This window comes from Bufo bufo, chromosome 11 (assembly GCF_905171765.1).
Source record: "Bufo bufo chromosome 11, aBufBuf1.1, whole genome shotgun sequence".
In the NCBI taxonomy this organism is placed as follows: Eukaryota; Metazoa; Chordata; class Amphibia; order Anura; family Bufonidae; genus Bufo; species Bufo bufo.
The window spans coordinates 94,072,510-94,094,174 of NC_053399.1; the positions used below are offsets into that span (position 1 = coordinate 94,072,510).

Genomic DNA, 21,665 nt, shown 5'->3' on the forward strand with positions numbered 1-21,665 from the left:
TCACACAGGACGCGGTGTAGAGGAGGCGATTACATACAGATCACACAGGATCCGGTGTAGAGGAGGTGATTACATACAGATCACACAGGATCCGGTGTAGAGGAGGTGATTACATACAGATCACACAGGATCCGGTGTAGAGGAGGTGATTACATACAGATCACACAGGATCCGGTGTAGAGGAGGTGATTACATACAGATCACACAGGATCCGGTGTAGAGGAGGTGATTACATACAGATCACACAGGATCCGGTGTAGAGGAGGTGATTACATACAGATCACACAGGACGCGGTGTAGAGGAGGTGATTACATACAGATCACACAGGATCCGGTGTAGAGGAGGTGATTACATACAGATCACACAGGATCCGGTGTAGAGGAGGTGATTACATACAGATCACACAGGATCCGGTGTAGAGGAGGTGATTACGTACAGATCACACAGGATCCGGTGTAGAGGAGGTGATTACATACAGATCACACAGGATCCGGTGTAGAGGAGGTGATTACATACAGATCACACAGGATCCGGTGTAGAGGAGGTGATTACATACAGATCACACAGGATCCGGTGTAGAGGAGGTGATTACATACAGATCACACAGGATCCGGTGTAGAGGAGGTGATTACATACAGATCACACAGGACGCGGTGTAGAGGAGGTGATTACATACAGATCACACAGGATCCGGTGTAGAGGAGGTGATTACATACAGATCACACAGGATCCGGTGTAGTGGAGGTGATTACATACAGATCACACAGGATCCGGTGTAGAGGAGGTGATTACATACAGATCACACAGGATCCGGTGTAGAGGAGGTGATTACATACAGATCACACAGGATCCGGTGTAGAGGAGGTGATTACATACAGATCACACAGGACCCGGTGTAGAGGAGGTGATTACATACAGATCACACCGGACGCGGTGTAGAGGAGGTGATTACATACAGATCACACAGGATCCGGTGTAGAGGAGGTGATTACATACAGATCACACCGGACGCGGTGTAGAGGAGGTGATTACATACAGATCACACAGGATCCGGTGTAGAGGAGGTGATTACATACAGATCACACAGGATCCGGTGTAGAGGAGCTGATTACATACAGATCACACAGGACGCGGTGTAGAGGAGGTGATTACATACAGATCACACAGGATCTGGTGTAGAGGAGGTGATTACATACAGATCACACAGGATCCGGTGTAGAGGAGGTGATTACATACAGATCACACAGGATCCGGTGTAGAGGAGGTGATTACATACAGATCACACAGGATCCGGTGTGGAGGAGGTGATTACATACAGATCACACAGGATCCGGTGTAGAGGAGGTGATTACATACAGATCACACAGGATCCGGTGTAGAGGAGGTGATTACATACAGATCACACAGGATCCGGTGTAGAGGAGGTGATTACATAGATCACACAGGATCCGGTGTAGAGGAGGTGATTACATACAGATCACACAGGATCCGGTGTAGAGGAGGTGATTACATATAGATCACACAGGACACGGTGTAGAGGAGGTGATTACATACAGATCACACAGGATCCGGTGTAGAGGAGGTGATTACATACAGATCACACAGGACCCGGTGTAGAGGAGGTGATTACATACAGATCACACAGGATCCGGTGTAGAGGAGGTGATTACGTACAGATCACACAGGATCCGGTGTAGAGGAGGTGATTACGTACAGATCACACAGGATCCGGTGTAGAGGAGGTGATTACATACAGATCACACAGGATCCGGTGTAGAGGAGGTGATTACATACAGATCACACAGGATCCGGTGTAGAGGAGGTGATTACATACAGATCACACAGGACGCCGTGTAGAAGAGCTGATTACGTACAGATCACACAGGATCCGGTGTAGAGGAGGTGATTACATACAGATCACACAGGATCCGGTGTAGAGGAGGTGATTACATACAGATCACACAGGACCCGGTGTAGAGGAGGTGATTACATACAGATCACACAGGATCCGGTGTAGAGGAGGTGATTACATACAGATCACACAGGATCCGGTGTAGAGGAGGTGATTACGTACAGATAACACAGGATCCGGTGTAGAGGAGCTGATTACGTACAGATCACACAGGATCCGGTGTAGAGGAGGTGATTACGTACAGATCACACCGGACGCGGTGTAGAGGAGGTGATTACATACAGATCACACAGGATCCGGTGTAGAGGAGGTGATTACATACAGATCACACAGGATCCGGTGTAGAGGAGGTGATTACATACAGATCACACAGGATTCGGTGTAGCAGAGCTGATTACGTACAGATCACACCGGACGCGGTGTAGCGGTAAGGCAGCAGTCTGATTTTATTTGCATACATCCGGGCTTTATATAAAACACTTTTCAGCTAGGATAAAACTTGTAGTCCCCGGGGGGAGGTCCGGTCATTGGGGGACTGTGCCTGCCGCCAGCTGCATCTCGTACTCCGCCTCTATGACCCGGTACAGTTCCATCGTGGTCTTGGCGTCTTCTACTGAGGAATGGCCGCTCCTTCCCATCTACAAGAAGACATAGTATATGGTTTTAATTTGGGGTACATTAGTGGTAGATACCCCCCCCCCAGGCGCCTTTTATCCCACTTTTCCCCAACAATATGGCGGCACTATGACAATGGCAGACATTACTCCCGGTGATAACAGGACAGCCATCATTGTGGTGACCGGCGCAGTGCGGGGGCAATACCTGGATTTTTTTGTTAAGGATCTGTTTGGCAAGACGCTTCAAAGACGCCGGTTCGTTCTCCGGGAAGCCAGCCTTGCGGTTCAGATGGGGGATCTTAGATGTGTCTCGCGTCATCTCCTTAGGGTGGAAGTAGCCCAGGGCCTTGTAGTCGTTTTGGATGGCGTGGCCGATGACGATCTTACCATGGAGCAGCTTTAAGATCTGGGGGGTCAAGAAACAGGGTAGAAATAAAACCAAACATTGTACTCTCCCTCTAGTGGTGGCTGCAGGAAACAGCACGTCTAGAAAAAAGTATAGTGTGTGCAGGACAGCTGCGCCCTCTGCTGGCCGAATCTGGTATATATCACACGGTAATGTATATACATACACTATATGGTAAAGTATTGTATACAGATGGATGGAGCAGTACTGCGCATGTGTGACCACCGTTCTACAGAGATGAATGGAGCGGTACTGCGCATGTGTGACCACCGTTCTATAGAGATGAATGGAGCGGTACTGCACATGTGTGACCACCGTTCTATAGAGATGAATGGAGCGGTACTGCGCATGTGTGACTGTTCTATAGAGATGAATGGAGCTGTACTGCACATGTGTGACCACCGTTCTATAGAGATGAATGGAGCTGTACTGCACATGTGTGACCACCGTTCTATATACACTGCTCAAAAAAATAAAGGGAACACAAAAATAACAGATCCTAGATCTGAGTTAATTAAATATTCTTCTGAAATACTTTGTTCTTTACATAGTTGAATGTGCTGACAACAAAATCACACAAAAATAAAAAAATGGAAATCACATTTTTCAACCCATGGAGGTCTGGATTTGGAGTCCCACTCAAAATTAAAGTGGAAAAACACACTACAGGCTGATCCAACTTTGATGTAATGTCCTTAAAACAAGTCAAAATGAGGCTCAGTAGTGTGTGTGGCCTCCACGTGCCTGTATGACCTCCCTACAACGCCTGTGCATGCTCCTGATGAGGTGGCGGACGGTCTCCTGAGGGATCTCCTCCCAGACCTGGACTAAAGCATCTGCCAACTCCTGGACAGTCTGTGGTGCAACGTGACGTTGGTGGATAGAGCGAGACATGATGTCCCAGATGTGCTCAATTGGATTCAGGTCTGGGGAACGGGCGGGCCAGTCCATAGCATCAATGCCTTCGTCTTGCAGGAACTGCTGACACACTCCAGCCACCTGAGGTCTAGCATTGTCTTGCATTAGAAGGAACCCAGGGCCAACCGCACCAGCATATGGTCTCACAAGGGGTCTGAGGATCTCATCTCGGTACCTAATGGCAGTCAGGCTACCTCTGGCGAGCACATGGAGGGCTGTGCGGCCCTCCAAAGAAATGCCACCCCACACCATTACTGACCCAATGCCAAACCGGTCATGCTGGAGGATGTTGCAGGCAGCAGAACGTTTTCCACGGCGTCTCCAGACTCTGTCACGTCTGTCACGTGCTCAGTGTGAACCTGCTTTCATCTGTGAAGAGCACAGGGCGCCAGTGGCCAATTTGCCAATCTTGGTGTTCTCTGGAAAATGCCAAACGTCCTGCACGGTGTTGGGCTGTAAGCACAACCCCCACCTGTGGACGTCGGGCCCTCATATCACCCTCATGGAGTCTGTTTCTGACCGTTTGAGCAGACACATGCACATTTGTGGCCTGCTGGAGGGCATTTTGCAGGGCTCTGGCAGTGCTCCTCCTGTTCCTCCTTGCACAAAGGCGGAGGTAGCGGTCCTGCTGCTGGGTTGTTGCCCTCCTACCGCCTCCTCCACGTCTCCTGATGTACTGGCCTGTCTCCTGGTAGCGCCTCCATGCTCTGGACACTACGCTGACAGACACAGCAAACCTTCTTGCCACAGCTCGCATTGATGTGCCATCCTGGATAAGCTGCACTACCTGAGCCACTTGTGTGGGTTGTAGACTCCGTCTCATGCTACCACTAGAGTGAAAGCACCGCCAGCATTCAAAAGTGACCAAAACATCAGCCAGGAAGCATAGGAACTGAGAAGTGGTCTGTGGTCACCACCTGCAGAACCACTCCTTTATTGGGGGTCTCTTGCTAATTGCCTATAATTTCCACCTGTTGTCTATCCAATTTGCACAACAGCATGTGAAATTGATTGTCACTCAGTGTTGCTTCCTAAGTGGACAGTTTGATTTCACAGAAGTGTGATTGACTTGGAGTTACATTGTGTTGTTTAAGTGTTCCCTTTATTTTTTTGAGCAGTGTAGATGAATAGAGCTGTACTGCACATGTGTGACCACCGTTCTATAGGGATGAATAGAGTTGTACTGCACATGTGTGACCACCGTTCTATAGAGATGAATGGAGCTGTACTGCACATGTGTGACCACCGTTCTATAGAGAAGAATAGAGCTGTACTGCACATGTGTGACCACCGTTCTATAGAGAAGAATAGAGCTGTACTGCACATGTGTGACCACCGTTCTATAGAGATGAATAGAGCTGTACTGCACATGTGTGACCACCGTTCTATAGAGATGAATGGAGCTGTACTGCACATGTGTGACCACCGTTCTATAGAGATGAATAGAGCTGTACTGCACATGTGTGACCACCGTTCTATAGAGAAGAATAGAGCTGTACTGCACATGTGTGACCACCGTTCTATAGAGATGAATAGAGCAGTACTGCACATGTGTGACCACCGTTCTATAGAGATGAATGGAGCTGTACTGCACATGTGTGACCACCGTTCTATAGAGATGAATAGAGCTGTACTGCACATGTGTGACCACCGTTCTATAGAGATGAATGGAGCTGTACTGCACATGTGTGACCACCGTTCTATAGAGATGAATAGAGCTGTACTGCACATGTGTGACCACCGTTCTATAGAGAAGAATAGAGCTGTACTGCACATGTGTGACCACCGTTCTATAGAGATGAATAGAGCAGTACTGCACATGTGTGACCACCGTTCTATAGAGATGAATAGAGCTGTACTGCACATGTGTGACCACCGTTCTATAGAGAAGAATAGAGCTGTACTGCACATGTGTGACCACCGTTCTATAGAGATGAATGGAGCTGTACTGCACATGTGTGACCACCGTTCTATAGAGAAGAATAGAGCTGTACTGCACATGTGTGACCACCGTTCTATAGAGAAGAATAGAGCTGTACTGCACATGTGTGACCACCGTTCTATAGAGAAGAATAGAGCTGTACTGCACATGTGTGACCACCGTTCTATAGAGAAGAATAGAGCTGTACTGCACATGTGTGACCACCGTTCTATAGAGAAGAATAGAGCTGTACTGCACATGTGTGACCACCGTTCTATAGAGAAGAATGGAGCTGTACTGCACATGTGTGACCGACATTCCGTACTGGGCCCCTGTGGTTGGACCCATGCAGAAGCTTATGATGTTTGTATTTGGAGAACCCCTTTAAGGCCGAGCATGCAGCGCTCCAGGATAACGTGGCACCATTACATTATAACTGGCACCGCAGTCCCATTCGTCCCCCGGATCCCGGCACTCACCTCTTTCTGCGCCGCGGGGAAGGGGATGGCGTTTACCAAATGCGCCCTCCGAATCCCGCTCCACCTGGTCCGGTAGTCCGTGACAGGACAGGGGGGCTTTATGTACTTGTCGTATACCACGTCTCCCTGGTAATTCACAATGCTGCACCGCGCCAGGGCGCTGTTCCGTCCCTTCTGCCCGGTGCCCACCATTTCACAGTCAATGGCGACCATTTTGTAGCTTGGCGTCGACACAGCCGGGGGGAGGCAGCTCTCATACTCGCTGAGCAGGTTCAACTGCTGCAACATGGGCTTTGCGGGTTTTTTGGCGCCATCTGTTGCGGTAGTATTGTGGCCCTTGGAGGGGGTGGCAGGACGGTGGTGACTGGGGGCACAGCTTATACTGACGCTCAACGTGCTAGACTGATGCGCTGTGCCCATAGATACAGTCCGGGACGATGTATCTGGTGCCCCCTGCTGGTGGAACACATTAGTTTGCCTCCCCGTCCTATCACGGGCTCCGTTTTTACCGTCCGCCTGCCCGTTTTGCTTATTGTGGTCCCGCGGATTTCCAGCCTGCCCCGGGTCCTTGCCCGGTAACTTGTTGGGCAGCTGCTTCTGGTTCAGGAAACCGCGTCTTTCCAGAAACTTCCTCCTCCTCAAAAACTTCTTGTGCTTCCGATTTTCATGTTTGGCTTTTCCTTCTGAGCGGTCAGAGGACAAGTCCACGTTTATGAGCAGGTCCGCCATGATGGTACCGGGCTACGTGAGGTGTACCGTCCCTGCTCCACCGATCCGTAAGCAGTATCCTGGTGCCGGGCGGCGAGGACGTGTCATCACCTAGAACACACAGGCACGTGGTTAATCACAACGGATGTGGCGCCGCGCGGGATGGAAGTAGTTATGGGGGCACTATACTGTGTGGGGGGCAGTTATAGGGGCATTATACTGTGTGGGGGGCAGTTATGGGGGCACTATACTGTGTGGGGGGGCAGTTATGGGGGCACTATACTGTGTGGGGGGCAGTTATGGGGGCACTATACTGTGTGGGGGGCAGTTATGGGGGCACTATACTGTGTGGGGGGGGCAGTTATAGGGGCACTATACTGTGTGGGGGGCAGTTATGGGGGCACTATACTGTGTGGGGGGCAGTTATGGGGGCACTATACTGTGTGGGGGGCAGTTATGGGGGCACTATACTGTGTGGGGGGCAGTTATGGGGGCACTATACTGTGTGGGGGGCAGTTATAGGGGCACTATACTGTGTGGGGGCAGTTATGGGGGCACTATACTGTGTGGGGGGCAGTTATGGGGACATTATACTGTGTGGGGGGCAGTTATGGGGGCACCACACTGTGTCGGGGGCAGTTATGGGGGCACTATACTGTGTGGGGGGCAGTTATGGGGGCACTATACTGTGTGGGGGCAGTTATGGGGGCACTATACTGTGTGGGGGGCAGTTATGGGGACATTATACTGTGTGGGGGCAGTTATGGGGGCACTATACTGTGTGGGGGGCAGTTATGGGGGCACTATACTGTGTGGGGGGCAGTTATAGGGGCACTATACTGTGTGGGGGCAGTTATGGGGGCACTATACTGTGTGGGGGGCAGTTATGGGGGCACTATACTGTGTGGGGGGCAGTTATGGGGGCACTATACTGTGTGGGGGCAGTTATGGGGGCACTATACTGTGTGGGGGGCAGTTATGGGGGCACTATACTGTGTGTGAGGCAGTTATGGGGGCACTATACTGTGTGTGAGGCAGTTATGGGGGCACTATACTGTGTGGGGGGGCAGTTATGGGGGCACTATACTGTGTGGGGGGCAGTTATGGGGGCACTATACTGTGTGGGGGCAGTTATGGGGGCACTATACTGTGTGGGGGGGCAGTTATGGGGGCACTATACTGTGTGGGGGGGCAGTTATAGGGGCACTATACTGTGTGGGGGGGCAGTTATAGGGGCACTATACTGTGTGGGGGGGCAGTTATGGGGGCACTATACTGTGTGGGGGGCAGTTATGGGGGCACTATACTGTGTGGGGGCAGTTATGGGGACACTATACTGTGTGGGGGGGCAGTTATGGGGGCACTATACTGTGTGTGAGGCAGTTATGGGGGCATTATACTGTGTGGGGGGGCAGTTATAGGGGCACTATACTGTGTGGGGGGGCAGTTATGGGGGCACTATACTGTGTGGGGGGCAGTTATAGGGGCACTATACTGTGTGGGGGGCAGTTATGGGGGCACTATACTGTGTGGGGGCAGTTATGGGGGCACTATACTGTGTGGGGGGCAGTTATGGGGGCACTATACTGTGTGTGAGGCAGTTATGGGGGCACTATACTGTGTGGGGGGGCAGTTATAGGGGCACTATACTGTGTGGGGGGCAGTTATGGGGGCACTATACTGTGTGGGGGGCAGTTATAGGGGCACTATACTGTGTGGGGGGCAGTTATGGGGGCACTATACTGTGTGGGGGCAGTTATGGGGGCACTATACTGTGTGGGGGGGCAGTTATGGGGGCACTATACTGTGTGGGGGGGCAGTTATAGGGGCACTATACTGTGTGGGGGGGCAGTTATGGGGGCACCACACTGTGTCGGGCAGTTATGGGGGCACCACACTGTGTCGGGCAGTTATGGGGGCACCACACTGTGTCGGGGGCAGTTATGGGGGCATTATACTGTGTGGGGGGGGCAGTTATGGGGGCACTATACTGTGTGGGGGGGGCAGTTATGGGGGCACTATACTGTGTGGGGGGCAGTTATAGGGGCACTATACTGTGTGGGGGGCAGTTATAGGGGCACTATACTGTGTGGGGGGCAGTTATAGGGGCACTATACTGTGTGGGGGGCAGTTATAGGGGCACTATACTGTGTGGGGGGCAGTTATGGGGGCACTATACTGTGTGGGGGCAGTTATGGGGGCACTATACTGTGTGGGGGGGCAGTTATGGGGGCACTATACTGTGTGGGGAGGCAGTTATGGGGGCACCACACTGTGTCGGGGGCAGTTATGGGGGCATTATACTGTGTCGGGGGCAGTTATGGGGGCACCACACTGTGTCGGGGGCAGTTATGGGGGCACTATACTGTGTGGGGGGCAGTTATGGGGACATTATACTGTGTGGGGGGCAGTTATGGGGGCACTATACTGTGTGGGGGGCAGTTATGGGGACATTATACTGTGTGGGGGCAGTTATGGGGGCACTATACTGTGTGGGGGGCAGTTATGGGGGCACTATACTGTGTGGGGGGCAGTTATGGGGGCACTATACTGTGTGGGGGCAGTTATGGGGGCACTATACTGTGGGGGGGGCAGTTATGGGGGCACTATACTGTGTGTGAGGCAGTTATGGGGGCACTATACTGTGTGTGAGGCAGTTATGGGGGCACTATACTGTGTGGGGGGGCAGTTATGGGGGCACTATACTGTGTGGGGGGCAGTTATGGGGGCACTATACTGTGTGTGAGGCAGTTATGGGGGCACTATACTGTGTGGGGGGGCAGTTATGGGGGCACTATACTGTGTGGGGGGCAGTTATGGGGGCACTATACTGTGTGGGGGCAGTTATGGGGGCACTATACTGTGTGGGGGGGCAGTTATGGGGGCACTATACTGTGTGGGGGGGCAGTTATAGGGGCACTATACTGTGTGGGGGGGCAGTTATAGGGGCACTATACTGTGTGGGGGGGCAGTTATGGGGGCACTATACTGTGTGGGGGGCAGTTATGGGGGCACTATACTGTGTGGGGGCAGTTATGGGGACACTATACTGTGTGGGGGGGCAGTTATGGGGGCACTATACTGTGTGTGAGGCAGTTATGGGGGCATTATACTGTGTGGGGGGGCAGTTATAGGGGCACTATACTGTGTGGGGGGGCAGTTATGGGGGCACTATACTGTGTGGGGGGCAGTTATGGGGGCATTATACTGTGTCGGGGGCAGTTATGGGGGCACCACACTGTGTCGGGGGCAGTTATGGGGGCACCACACTGTGTCGGGGGCAGTTATGGGGGCACCACACTGTGTCGGGGGCAGTTATGGGGGCACCACACTGTGTCGGGGGCAGTAAGCTGCGGGCCACTCTCCCTACACGGCTACAGAGGACACGCACACACCGCGCGCGCACATTGCCTTCTCCCGCTCCCGGAGGCCGCACCCGAGACCGCGGACTCTCCCACAGCGCAGTCCGGAGCGTTACCTCAGAGAAGCGGGCGCGCTGCAGCGAGAGGCCGGGGACTAACCGGTGAGTAGGCGGGTGAGGAGGTCAGGACCGGGAGCTTACCAGATGCACGGAGCGGAGCGGGGAGGAGACCTGAGGGCCTTCTTCCTGGTGTCACGTCACGTCCCACAACACCCGGGGCGGGAAACCTCACGTGGAGGAGTGTACGTGCGGGGAGGGGGCGCCATGGTGTGTGACGTGACAGCCGGGCCCCGGTCTGCAGCAGCACGAGGAGCTGCGGCCTCACCGTGTCTACCGCGGCCTCACCGAGTCTACCGCGGCCTCACCGAGTCTACCGCGGCCTCACCGAGTCTACCGCGGCCTCACCGTGTCTACCGCGGCTGCTCCCCCAGTATTACATGGCGCCCGGTCTGCGGGCTGCCGGTACGACCCCCCATTGTCACGGAGCACACGGTGACGGCACAGCCATAGTTTTTATGGCATTAGTGATTTTAGTATTTTTCAGACTCCGGAGACCCCCTTTAATTCGATGATTTGGGGGGTCACACATGGCCATTCTATAGACACCTGTATTCAGGACAAGATGGCCGCCCCCGGCCTAATGAGACCGCGGGGTGCACAACGTTTCCTGGTTGGGGGCCACATTGCCAGACTGAACCAATGACCAGGGCCGAAATTAAAATGTAAAGGTGTATTAACAAGTGAAATACTGTACTTATGGCATACTGAAGACACATTATATACCATCAATGTCTGGTTACTCCTCCAGGACTCCATCTAATGGCAGAAATACATGAAAGATCCATGTGAGCAGCCACAAGACATAGGCATACATGTCTGCTACCAGATGGTTGGGGGCCGCACAGAATGGTATCAAGGGCCGCATGTGGCCCCCGGGCCGCAGGTTGTGCACCTCTGCTCTAGAGGATACCGCGTTCACATTGTAAGCTGGTTAATGGTGCAGCCATATAGCGGTATAGATTGTTACCAGTGTATGGCGGGTATATAGCGGTGTAGTTGTTACCAGTGTATGGCGGGTATATAGCGGTGTAGATTGTTACCAGTGTATGGCAGGTATATAGCGGTATAGATTGTTACCAGTGTATGGCAGGTATATAGCGGTGTAGATTGTTACCAGTGTATGGCGGGTATATAGCGGTGTAGATTGTTACCAGTGTATGGCGGGTATATAGCGGTGTAGTTGTTACCAGTGTATGGCGGGTATATAGCGGTGTAGTTGTTACCAGTGTATGGCGGGTATATAGCGGTATAGCTTGTTACCAGTGTATGGCGGGTATATAGCGGTGTAGCTTGTTACCAGTGTATGGCGGGTATATAGCGGTATAGCTTGTTACCAGTGTATGGCGGGTATATAGCGGTGTAGTTGTTACCAGTGTATGGCGGGTATATAGCGGTGTAGATTGTTACCAGTGTATGGCAGGTATATAGCGGTGTAGATTGGTACCAGTGTATGGCGGGTATATAGCAGTGTAGCTTGTTACCAGTGTATGGCGGGTATATAGCGGTGTAGCTTGTTACCAGTGTATGGCGGGTATATAGCGGTGTAGCTTGTTACCAGTGTATGGCGGGTATATAGCGGTGTAGCTTGTTACTTAGCAGACAGTATCACAGATTATGTGCTCCGATAGACTGCTCAGTAGAGATAATACAGCAGCACACGATGGGAGGAGTAGTTCTTTCTTCACTAATCCCCGTCCCTCTTTTCTGCAGCATGGCTGACATGGGGGTATGTGGCGGTTCTGTGGAGCAGCGTCTGGCTGTGAATATCTGCCGCGTCCTCTCTCTCTACGGCCACATCGCGGACTCTTACATCATCGTGAGTGACCTGTGGGGGGGCGGGAGGCACTGATGTCCCCTACGGCTGGCGCCATTCTCCTCTGCAGATAGTCCATGGCCTGCCCCATATGGTACATGGGAGAAACGCCGGCCCTTCTCACTACTTGTCTCCGCACCTGCTGTCTCCATCTCCACATCCCTCCGTCAGTATCCGTGTTTTTTTTCTAGGAGTTTTTCACTGACAACCTGTGGGAGTCGCTGCCTGAGTCTTGGAGGAGATCATTGTCAGACCTGACCGCTCCGGAGCTGGCCGATCAGCTCCTGTGTGATAGTAACACCAGGAATACCAGGTAATGAGAGGGATCTGGTCCTCTGCTCACACATGAGGGGAGGTCTAGGGGCGGTGGGCTTCATCCCCTCAGGCTTCATCCCCTCAGGCTTCATCCCCTCAGGCTTCATCCCCTCAGGCTTCATCCCCTCAGGCTTCATCCGCTCAGGCCTCATCCCCTCAGGCTTCATCTCCTCATTCTTCATCCCCTCATTCTTCATCCCCTCAGGCTTCATCTCCTCAGGCTTCATCTCCTCAGGCTTCATCCCCTCAGGCTTCATCCCCTCAGGCTTCATCCCCTCAGGCTTCATCCCCTCAGGCTTCATCCGCTCAGGCCTCATCCGCTCAGGCCTCATCCCCTCAGGCCTCATCCGCTCAGGCCTCATCCCCTCAGGCCTCATCTCCTCAGGCTTCATCTCCTCAGGCTTCATCTCCTCAGGCTTCATCCCCTCAGGCCTCATCCGCTCAGGCCTCATCCGCTCAGGCCTCATCCCCTCAGGCCTCATCCGCTCAGGCCTCATCCGCTCAGGCCTCAGGCCTCATCCCCTCAGGCCTCATCCCCTCAGGCCTCATCCCCTCAGGCCTCGTCTCCTCAGGCCTCGTCCCCTCAGGCCTCGTCCCCTCAGGCTTCGTCCCCTCAGGCTTTGTCCCCTCAGGCTTTGTCCCCTCAGGCTTTGTCCCCTCAGGCTTCATCCCCTCAGGCCTCATCCCCTCAGGCCTCATCCCCTCAGGCTTCATCCCCTCAGGCTTCATCCCCTCAGGCTTCATCCCCTCAGGTTTCATCCCCTCAGGTTTCATCCCCTCAGGTTTCATCCCCTCAGGCTTCATCCCCTCAGGCTTCATCCCCTCAGGCTTCATCCCCTCAGGCTTCACGTTCTCAGCACAAATCTGGAGAATATTTCTACCGTTCTAAGAAAATCTGCAATTCCATGTAAGGAGAAATCGTTCCCAGTTCACGTAAACTGTGACAGACTGCGGGATGGAACTTTGCTTTAAAGGGGTTGTCCCACCTGGAACATTGGTGGCCTAGATTTCAGGAGAGCCTTGTCCCCCATTCATTTCTGTGGGAACGCCAAAAATGCCCAAGTGTCATGGTCACCGCTCCATACGCTTCTACGGACCGGTCGGAAATATTTTCGCCTATTTTCCTCGCTCCCACAGAAATGACTGGAGGGCGGCTGCGCAGTGTCATTCTCTTTGAGCTCTGACATTGGTGGTACATCCTGGAGATGTGCTACCAAGGTGAGACAACCCCTTTAAGCCTGGGTTCTGCGGCCACATATCTCCCAGTATTACATTGAAATTTGGCCTTAAAGGGGTTGTTCAGACTGCAGCTATTGATGACCCAGCCTCAGAATAAGTAATCATTATCAGCTTGATGGGTATCTGACGCCCATCACCCCCAGGATCAGCGATTTGAGAAGGCAACGGCGCTGGCAGTAGCGCCGCGGTCTTCTCGCTGTTTACCGCAGGCCCAGTGACGTCACGACTAGTATCACTGGCCTGGGCGGGGCTAAGCTCCATTCAAGTGAACAGAGCTTAGCCACGCCCAGGCCATTCATACTAGTCGTGACGTCACTGGGCCTGTGGTAAACAGCGAGAAGGCCGCAGCTCTACTGCCAGCACCGCTGCCTTCTCAAACAGATGATTGGTGGGGGTCCCGGGTGTCGGACCCCCGCCGATCAGATGCTGATGATCTATCAAGAGGATAAATCATCAGTTTAAACAAAGTGCAGAACCCATTTAAGGTACTGCAGGCGGGGTGGTTACGGACATATAGATACACAGGCGAGGCCATACCGCCACTAAGGTTTTCTGTGCAGTTACAGGTCAGTGTGGCCGCTCAGCCTCTTAGCCTTGAAGGTGACGGCTCAGTCCTTAGCCTTCCAGCGAACGCCACGTCACGACATGGTCAGCGCGGATAAGAAGAGACCGGCCGAGTTCCAGGCCAACCGCTGCCAGAGCTCCCTGCTGGATCCTCTCTTTCGGAAACACGTGAAGCCCAAGAAGCAGCACGAAATCCGGCGGCTGGGGAAGGTAAGGGTCTACGATTCACGTGATGGCGGATGAGCACATAACTGCTTACAGGGGTTTTATAAGGTAAAAAATCAGGGCCTCAAAACCTGCGCCATTTTGTATATATGACCCAGGTTTAAGATCCGGTCTCTGACTGACACGAGGAATCTTCCCATCCGTCTGTGTGCAGCAGTCACCCAAGGATTGTCCGGTTCTCTTAGGCCTAGTTCACACGAACGTGTGTGATCCGTGGCCGTATTGCACGGCCACAGTTCCGTGTGCATTCTGCATCACGGATGCGGACCCATTCACTTCAATTGGTTCGCAAATCCGGAACGGCCGCACGGAACAGGACCCCTCGGAAGCACTACGGAGTGCTTCCGTGGGGTTGCGTCCCGTACTTCCGTTCCGCAAAAAGATAGAACATGTCCTATCTTTTTGCGGAACGGGCGGATCGCGGACCCATTACGGCCGGCGATCATGCATCATGCAAATTGCAGGCCGCAGCACGGGCACGGGTCACACACGTTCGTGTGAACTCGGCCTTAGGGTAAGGGCGAACGCTGCATGCAGCAGGCCACGCCAAACAGGGCGAGCCAATGAGCGCATGCGGCCATTGACTGCCCCGGATGGCCTGCCACCTGTCTTCTCCGCCCGCACCCTTAGTTTGGAGTTTATTATCATTATACCTCCCCATACACTGCTGAGCTTGTACACAGCTGAGCTGCAGTGTAAATCATGAGGGAGAGACAGAGCCAATCACATGGAGCACTGTCAGCTCAGCCTGTGACTTCTTTTTCTCCCACAGTTGGTGACGAGGCTGAGTGAGGAGACGGGGTGCGATCATGTGGTGGATGTCGGCAGTGGTCAGGTATGGCGATGACTAGTCTTGGTTAGTACTTTTGCCTTCTGTGTCCCTGGACTTAACCCTCGCCTCTCCCTTTTAACCCTCGCCCAGATGACGCAAACATGTATAGCCTCATGCTGATCGGCTCCCACCCCTACATGTCTTTCTAGGGTCACCTGTCGAGGGTCTTATCCTTTGGTCAAGGGCTCAATGTGACAGCGGTGGAAGCCGACCCCAGCCTCAACACCACCGCCACCAAATTCGACCACGATCTCATCTACATGCTGAAGAAGGAGCGAATCAGACCAACTAAGGTAACGCCGCTCTGGAAGGGGAAGTGTTCATCCTGAGCTGTTACAAGGTGAACTTCGGAGGGGCTTTTCTGGTACTTAGATATTAATGGCCTGTCCTCGGGGTACAACACCCCGCACACTCCGCTGCGGACCTTCACCGCTCCATCCATTACTGTGAACGCTGCTCAGAAACCAATGGAGCCATGTAATTCCTGGCACCAGAACTACCGTAGAAGAGCTGTTCAGTAAGGGGTGCATGGTGTTGGACCCCCCGTGATATTTTAAAATGATGTTTTAATATATGCAAATGAGCCTCTAGGAGCAACGGGGGCGTTGCCGTTACACCTAGAGGCTCTGCTCTCTCTGCAACAGGCCCACACAGCGCAGTGAAAATGTCATCAAACCTGGCCCAGTCGATCAAAGTGGAAAAGGCTCGGTTGTTACAGAGCCTCTAGGTGTAACGGCAACGCCCCCGTTGCTCCTAGAGGCTCATTTGCATATGATAAAACATAATTTTTCTCAGCAATGCGGGCACATAGGAACACGGGACCAACACGGATGCCGTCAGCTGCCACGCACCAGTGTCAGAGGTACAAAGCTGCTGACAGATGCCCTTAAAAGGGGGATGATTTTTTGCCTATAATGGGGTTGTCTCGTCCATGTTGCTTCCAGGTTCTCAACCTTTCCCCAGGAGGTGCACACATATCTCCTAGGGGTGATCCTGCTGCCCCATGTTACGCTGTGCTTAGGTACAAGGCCCATTCCTCATTTATCAGGCCGTGCTTAATGTTTTGAAGATTATGCTATTATAGATATTATTATTATAGATTCCTTGATTAAAAAATATACTTTTTTCTTTAGAAACTCTGTAACCAATAGCAACCAATGAAATGTTAACAGTGCAATAAAGAGATGATCTGTGGAGTCCTTTATCTTCATTTATACATTTTTATTTCTTCGCCTTTAAGATCGCTGCGTGTGACATTACCAGCATCGCATCAGCCAGACCCCCCCGTCATGTCTTGGCCTGTGTGGACCCTCAAGCCTCTTGGGAAGAATTTATAAACCAGTTAACTGACCAGACGGAGAGCGGGTCCAGCACTGGGCCACAAGACCTAGTGAACTCACTAGCAGCCTCCTGTCAGAGTGTAAGCTCTTTGGACCAGCACCACTGGAACAATTTTATATTAACCGGACTCCATGCCTGTGGAGACCTCAGTGTGGCCATGTTACGCCACTTTGCCAGGTGTCCCAACGTGGTAGGCATCACCTCAGTTGCTTGCTGCTATATGAAATTGACCACGTGCGAAGTGCCGCAGCCCCCCTGGGTCGTGGCTCCGTCTGACCGGAGTGACTCGCACCTACGGCAGTATGGCTACCCTGTAAGCTCCTGGGTTTCTGGACTCCCTGGCCACAAACTTTCCTACAAGTCCAGAGAGGTGGCCTGCCATGCTATCGAGGACTATATAGAGCGCCTCAAGGGCGAGAGCGACATCTTACGGGTTCATTGTTACAGAGCCGTGCTGGAGACTGTCATCCGAGGGATAGATCCCAACATGAAACGCATCGGGGTCCAGACAATCAAGAACGCTCACAAGCTTCCTTTCAGAGAGTACGTAGAAAGATTAAGGTGTTAAAAATGGCCCCTGACGTACTGGGTACACTGTCCCTTTCCCGGCATACTGATATCAATGGCTAAACCCCTGGCGATCGGCCGTTCAAAGGGGCTTTGGCACCGTGCACCCTCTTCTTAGGCCGTGTGATGTCACGTTCATCAGTCACGTGGCCTAGGAGCTGTGATACCAAGTACAGCCGCTATACAGAGGCGGTGGCGCTCACCAGCTGATCGGTGCGGGTGGCAGGGGTCAGACTCCCACCAGTCTCCTTTTGCTGGCCATCAATATGAAAATCCCAGCAGTTCACTCTCTGATACCCCCCTTCCCCCATGTCCGATGGGAGAGCTGCAGCCTGTAACCTGACATCCATCAGTCTCATGAAAGTGAATGGGATTGAGCCGCAATACCAAGCACAGCCACTACCCAATGAACGGCGCTGTGCTTGGTATGCTGTGAAGAGTCCAGATGGGGTTCCTGACCCCTTTAATGGAGTGGGCCCCCAGCCATGTTACATCCATGCAGTGTTCTTGTTGCTCTAGTAATATTTTTCTATGTCATTTTTTTTCTTTTTTGTAGATATGCCAAGCAGGGTCTGCAACGCGTCGGCCTGGTTCCTGATACACCCATCGATCACACCCTAGTGGAGGACATGTTGGCTCAGCACCAGAAAGTGGTGGCCTTCTTCAGTCTGGCGCTACTGCTGGCTCCACTGGTGGAAACCCTGATTCTGCTGGATCGGATGATTTTCCTACAAGAGCAGGGTTGGTGTAAGACGGTCCCAAATGGCAAATATTGGCAAAGGGTACTCCCATCTTGTAGAGGGATTGCTTATTGTTAGGATATGGCTTCACTTTGTGACCAGTGGGGGTCTCCATCAGTCCTGAGGATGACGAGGCTGGGTTAGCCCTGCAGCCCTTGTACTGTTTGTCCCGCTGTACAGGAGCTGTGCTGTAGGTACCCTGCTCAGTGGTGTCCTCAGTATCCGACCTCTGGACTCTGCGCAGTCATACAATGATGGCCTGTCCCTGCAGTATCCCATTACTACAAGATGGATATACCGCTGCAGTTGTGCATTTTCTTATACCGTGCTCTCTTTTCAGGATTTCACTGTGAAGTCATCCCTCTATTTAAACCTGAATTCTCCCCGAGAAATCTGGTCCTTGTAGCTGCTAAAGACGTCCATCATCTAGCTGGCATCCTGGAAGAGATCACTTCGAGTCACTTGAGGGTAGGAGAGTAAGCGCAGGGCGATCGCACACTTTTTAGGGACTGAAGAGTATAGCGCGACTCCGCACACAACCTCCAGGCTCGTCTCCCCCACTTCATGCACTGGTCCAGGAAGCAGAGCTGAGGCTTTCACACTGCAGAGCCTGACGGTGACAGGACGTCCAGGCCCTGTGTGAGATACGATTCCCATCTTGTGAAGTGATGCCATGTCGTTAGCATATGCCCTTGGTATAAGAGCGGTGGGGTCTGATCTCTGGGCCCCAACCTCTCCTAAGAACGAGGCAGCCACAGCATTACTTTAGCGTTTCCTTCTCCGTATTTCCCTGTAGAGCTATGCCCCGGGAAGATGATTGTGCGGGGAAAGAGGTGCAGAGCTATCATTCTCGGGATCAGTGGAGGGGTCCATATCCCTAGCCACATAACATCACTGTACAAGATGAAATTAACCGTTTAAAGGGATAGTTCACCCCTGGGGATGTTTTCTATAGACTTCCCCCCCAGTGTGAGTAAACCCTGCTGTGGTAAACCATACTGACCTTATCCCCTCCGCTGGATTCCGGCTCCATTGCTGCCTCGTCGGCTCTGCAGGTCCCGAGTCTCCCCGTTCCGATGTCTTGTTGGACGCAGGTCACGTGACCACTGCAGCCAATGACTGGCCGCGGCATGTGTATGTGTCATGTGACCCATGTTGAAATGGGGAGACCCGGGACCCCTCAGAACCAGCTGGGCATGAGGGCCGGCCATGCTGGGGGGTCTGTAGAAAATGATTTTGAGGTCTTGTGGGAAGTTAAACCTCACTAAAAGCGATCAGCTTCCTTCCTGTAACCACAAGACAAGGTCCAAATCTTCAGATCAGGGATCGTACGCACTCTGGGCGCAGGAGCTCCTTCGTCACAAGGAGGGGGGCACATACTTTTATGTATCACATTAATAAATGAAGTTGTATTGCTGTATCATAGTCCATCCGTTCATGGTCATTTTAAGCAGGAGTTAAAGGGGTTTTCAGAGTTCAGAATATTGATGGCCTGTCGGCAGGATCGGTGGGGGTCTGACTCTCACAACTCCCCACCAATCAGCTGTTTGTAGTGGTCCCGGCACTATAGCGAGTGTGGTGGTCTCTTCACTGGTCTATCCACCCCAGGGTAGTCATACCCCCAGCTTGATTGAGACATCCTGCGTCATGATCATACAGCACTCCATCAAACAGCTGACAGCCTGGGTCGCTGAGAGCTGACCCCCACTGATGGCCTATCCTGAAGCCCTTAAAATGTTAGGTGCTGGATCTGTTGCCTTATTGCGCTCATATTAAGCCAGTACTTGAGGGGAGTGGTGCAGACGTGGCGACCGGAGGAGCAGCATTATGGTGGACGCTGAGGAACTCTACTTGGTGAACGAATCGATTCATACTAGCTGCAGAGCATATCTTGTAAGTCCTTGATCCATCAATTTACCGTTCCAGTACTGTGCAAGTTTATTAGGACATAAAATCTACTGTTGTGGTATCCTTCCTGCATAAAACTGTGGGGACAACAAGAACTTTTCATGAAGGACACATGAAAGGAAATGGAAAAGCGCCTGCATGAGATGATTCTCTAATTTGGAGACTAGAGCATCTTCAACGCTCGAAAGATAAGCTGGATATCAGGAGAGAAACGGCATCACATGTCCAGCCTCGACAGTTCACTGCCGTCTTCTGGAATGTGGCCGCAGGGCTAGAAAAACCGGTCGAGAAGAAAATTTTAAAAGCCTCAATGATGAAGAAGCGCGTGTCATGAGAAAGAATCACCAAGACTGGACTGTGAATTTCAAGGGCATAGATGAAAGTTCATTCAGCGATCATCTTGAGAACCTCTTCGAACAGTCAATAAGCCACAAGACACCCAACCAAAGTGATGTTTTGGACCAGAGACACTCCATCGCATTGCAGGCATGATGAACCGTGAAAAATATGTGGCCTTTCCGAAGATGAAACCGCCACCAACACTGCAGAAGAGGTGTACAAATGGTGATGGCATGTTCTAGCAAGACCTGCCACCATGCCGTGAATCCAGGTACACCAAGGAGTTTTCAGCTCAACACAAGCTAGCATTAGATGGAGCAGCCTAGAAACTCGACGACTGGAACCAGCTGAAAAAACTCTTGGCTATGTTTAGGACATCAGAAATGGAAACATGGATTGTGCATCAAAAATGAAGATGATTTCAAGTGTGATCATAGTATGGGTCAAGGATAAAAAAGTGAAAGCAGCAAAAAGAGGACACCCCATGTACTAAAATTTGTGAAATAAATTAGCTTTTGTTACGTTCCTTTTGTCTCTTTGTTATCCTGTTCGGCCTAATTCATTTGCATAGTAAGTAATGTATGTGAGAAGTAGAGGAGTAGAAGTACAAGTGAGGACAAGGTCTAGTGTATGCCACATGTGCACGTTGTAACTGATGACATCAACATCTGGCTCCTGGATCTACAAACTCAAAGGTGAGTGACCGAGGCCTCGATAAGAAGATGGACATAATACGCAAATAAGGTTAGTACCTGTCTTATATTGTTGGCTACAGTGAGTTTTTATGCAGTGACTGGAACTCCATTTTGCAATGTCTTATGTATATGCTGAGATATGATCGCTTGAAGTCACACTTGGAACCTAAGACATTCTGAAGACATGTCCCCTTTGTCATGGAGGCCTTGTGCGGGTTGAAATCGCCATCCACATCACAGTATGGTAACGACATAGGTAATATAATATGTATGTAATGGTAACAACATGAATGCTGTGGGGATTCGCTCTGGTAGTTAGGACTAGCGGATGCTGTATAGAGAGGCAAAGTACAAGTTCTTGAATCAAACAGTGGTGTTTATTCACACATTGGTGTATAACAAAATGCAGATAAGGTGTATCACAAAACGCAGGTGGCTTGGCGTTTGTTCACACACAAGGAAAGTCCATAAACAATAAAAGTCACCTTTTCTCCTGGGTGTTAATTCACACCATGTTAGCCGTTCACCCTCATCAAGTCCATAGACGGCCTGTTCGCCTTTTAGAGGGGCCTGAGTCCTCTAGCCCGGCTCAAACCTCAAATCCCAGCACAGCCCTAAGTTCACAGTACACACAGTCCTGAGCT

At 51.9% G+C, this 21,665-nt stretch overlaps 2 protein-coding genes across 3 annotated transcripts; one reads left to right on the forward strand and one right to left on the reverse strand.

Moving 5' to 3' along the window:
- Window positions 1-2,335: 2,335 nt before the first annotated feature.
- Window positions 2,336-10,624, reverse strand: ISG20L2 (interferon stimulated exonuclease gene 20 like 2). 2 transcript variants are annotated; one of them, XM_040410910.1, is made up of 4 exons: window positions 10,525-10,624; window positions 6,255-7,073; window positions 2,736-2,936; window positions 2,336-2,551 (listed from the first exon to the last, which is right to left on the reverse strand). In XM_040410910.1, exons 2-4 carry the CDS (start codon window positions 6,981-6,983, stop codon window positions 2,438-2,440), a joined length of 1,044 nt encoding a protein of 347 aa, XP_040266844.1. In that variant the 5' UTR covers window positions 6,984-7,073; window positions 10,525-10,624; the 3' UTR covers window positions 2,336-2,437. The 2 variants fall into 2 exon arrangements, with proteins under 2 accessions (XP_040266844.1, XP_040266845.1); XM_040410911.1 differs by lacking the exon at window positions 10,525-10,624 and adding an exon at window positions 10,441-10,461.
- Window positions 10,499-20,815, forward strand: METTL25B (methyltransferase like 25B). The gene is made up of 9 exons (XM_040410909.1): window positions 10,499-10,625; window positions 12,154-12,259; window positions 12,448-12,569; window positions 14,371-14,584; window positions 15,372-15,434; window positions 15,581-15,724; window positions 16,672-17,315; window positions 17,896-18,080; window positions 18,420-20,815. Exons 1-9 carry the CDS (start codon window positions 10,528-10,530, stop codon window positions 18,557-18,559), a joined length of 1,716 nt encoding a protein of 571 aa, XP_040266843.1. The 5' UTR covers window positions 10,499-10,527; the 3' UTR covers window positions 18,560-20,815.
- The last annotated feature ends 850 nt before the right edge of the window (window positions 20,816-21,665 follow it).

What these genes read in the sequence shown, in the direction of transcription:
- ISG20L2 (XM_040410910.1), bottom strand. Translation starts at nt 6,983, where the DNA reads ATGGCGGACCTGCTCATAAACGTGGACTTGTCCTCTGACCGCTCAGAA. An exon ending in TCCCCGCGGCGCAGAAAGAG is followed by an intron (nt 2,937 to 6,254) that starts GTGAGTGCCGGG and finishes TTGACCCCCCAG; the next exon opens with ATCTTAAAGCTGCTCCATGG. An exon ending in TCCTTAACAAAAAAATCCAG is followed by an intron (nt 2,552 to 2,735) that starts GTATTGCCCCCG and finishes GTCTTCTTGTAG; the next exon opens with ATGGGAAGGAGCGGCCATTC.
- METTL25B (XM_040410909.1), top strand. Translation starts at nt 10,528, where the DNA reads ATGCACGGAGCGGAGCGGGGAGGAGACCTGAGGGCCTTCTTCCTGGTG. An exon ending in GAAACCTCACGTGGAGGAGT is followed by an intron (nt 10,626 to 12,153) that starts GTACGTGCGGGG and finishes TCTTTTCTGCAG; the next exon opens with CATGGCTGACATGGGGGTAT. An exon ending in GATTTTCCTACAAGAGCAGG is followed by an intron (nt 18,081 to 18,419) that starts GTTGGTGTAAGA and finishes CTCTCTTTTCAG; the next exon opens with GATTTCACTGTGAAGTCATC.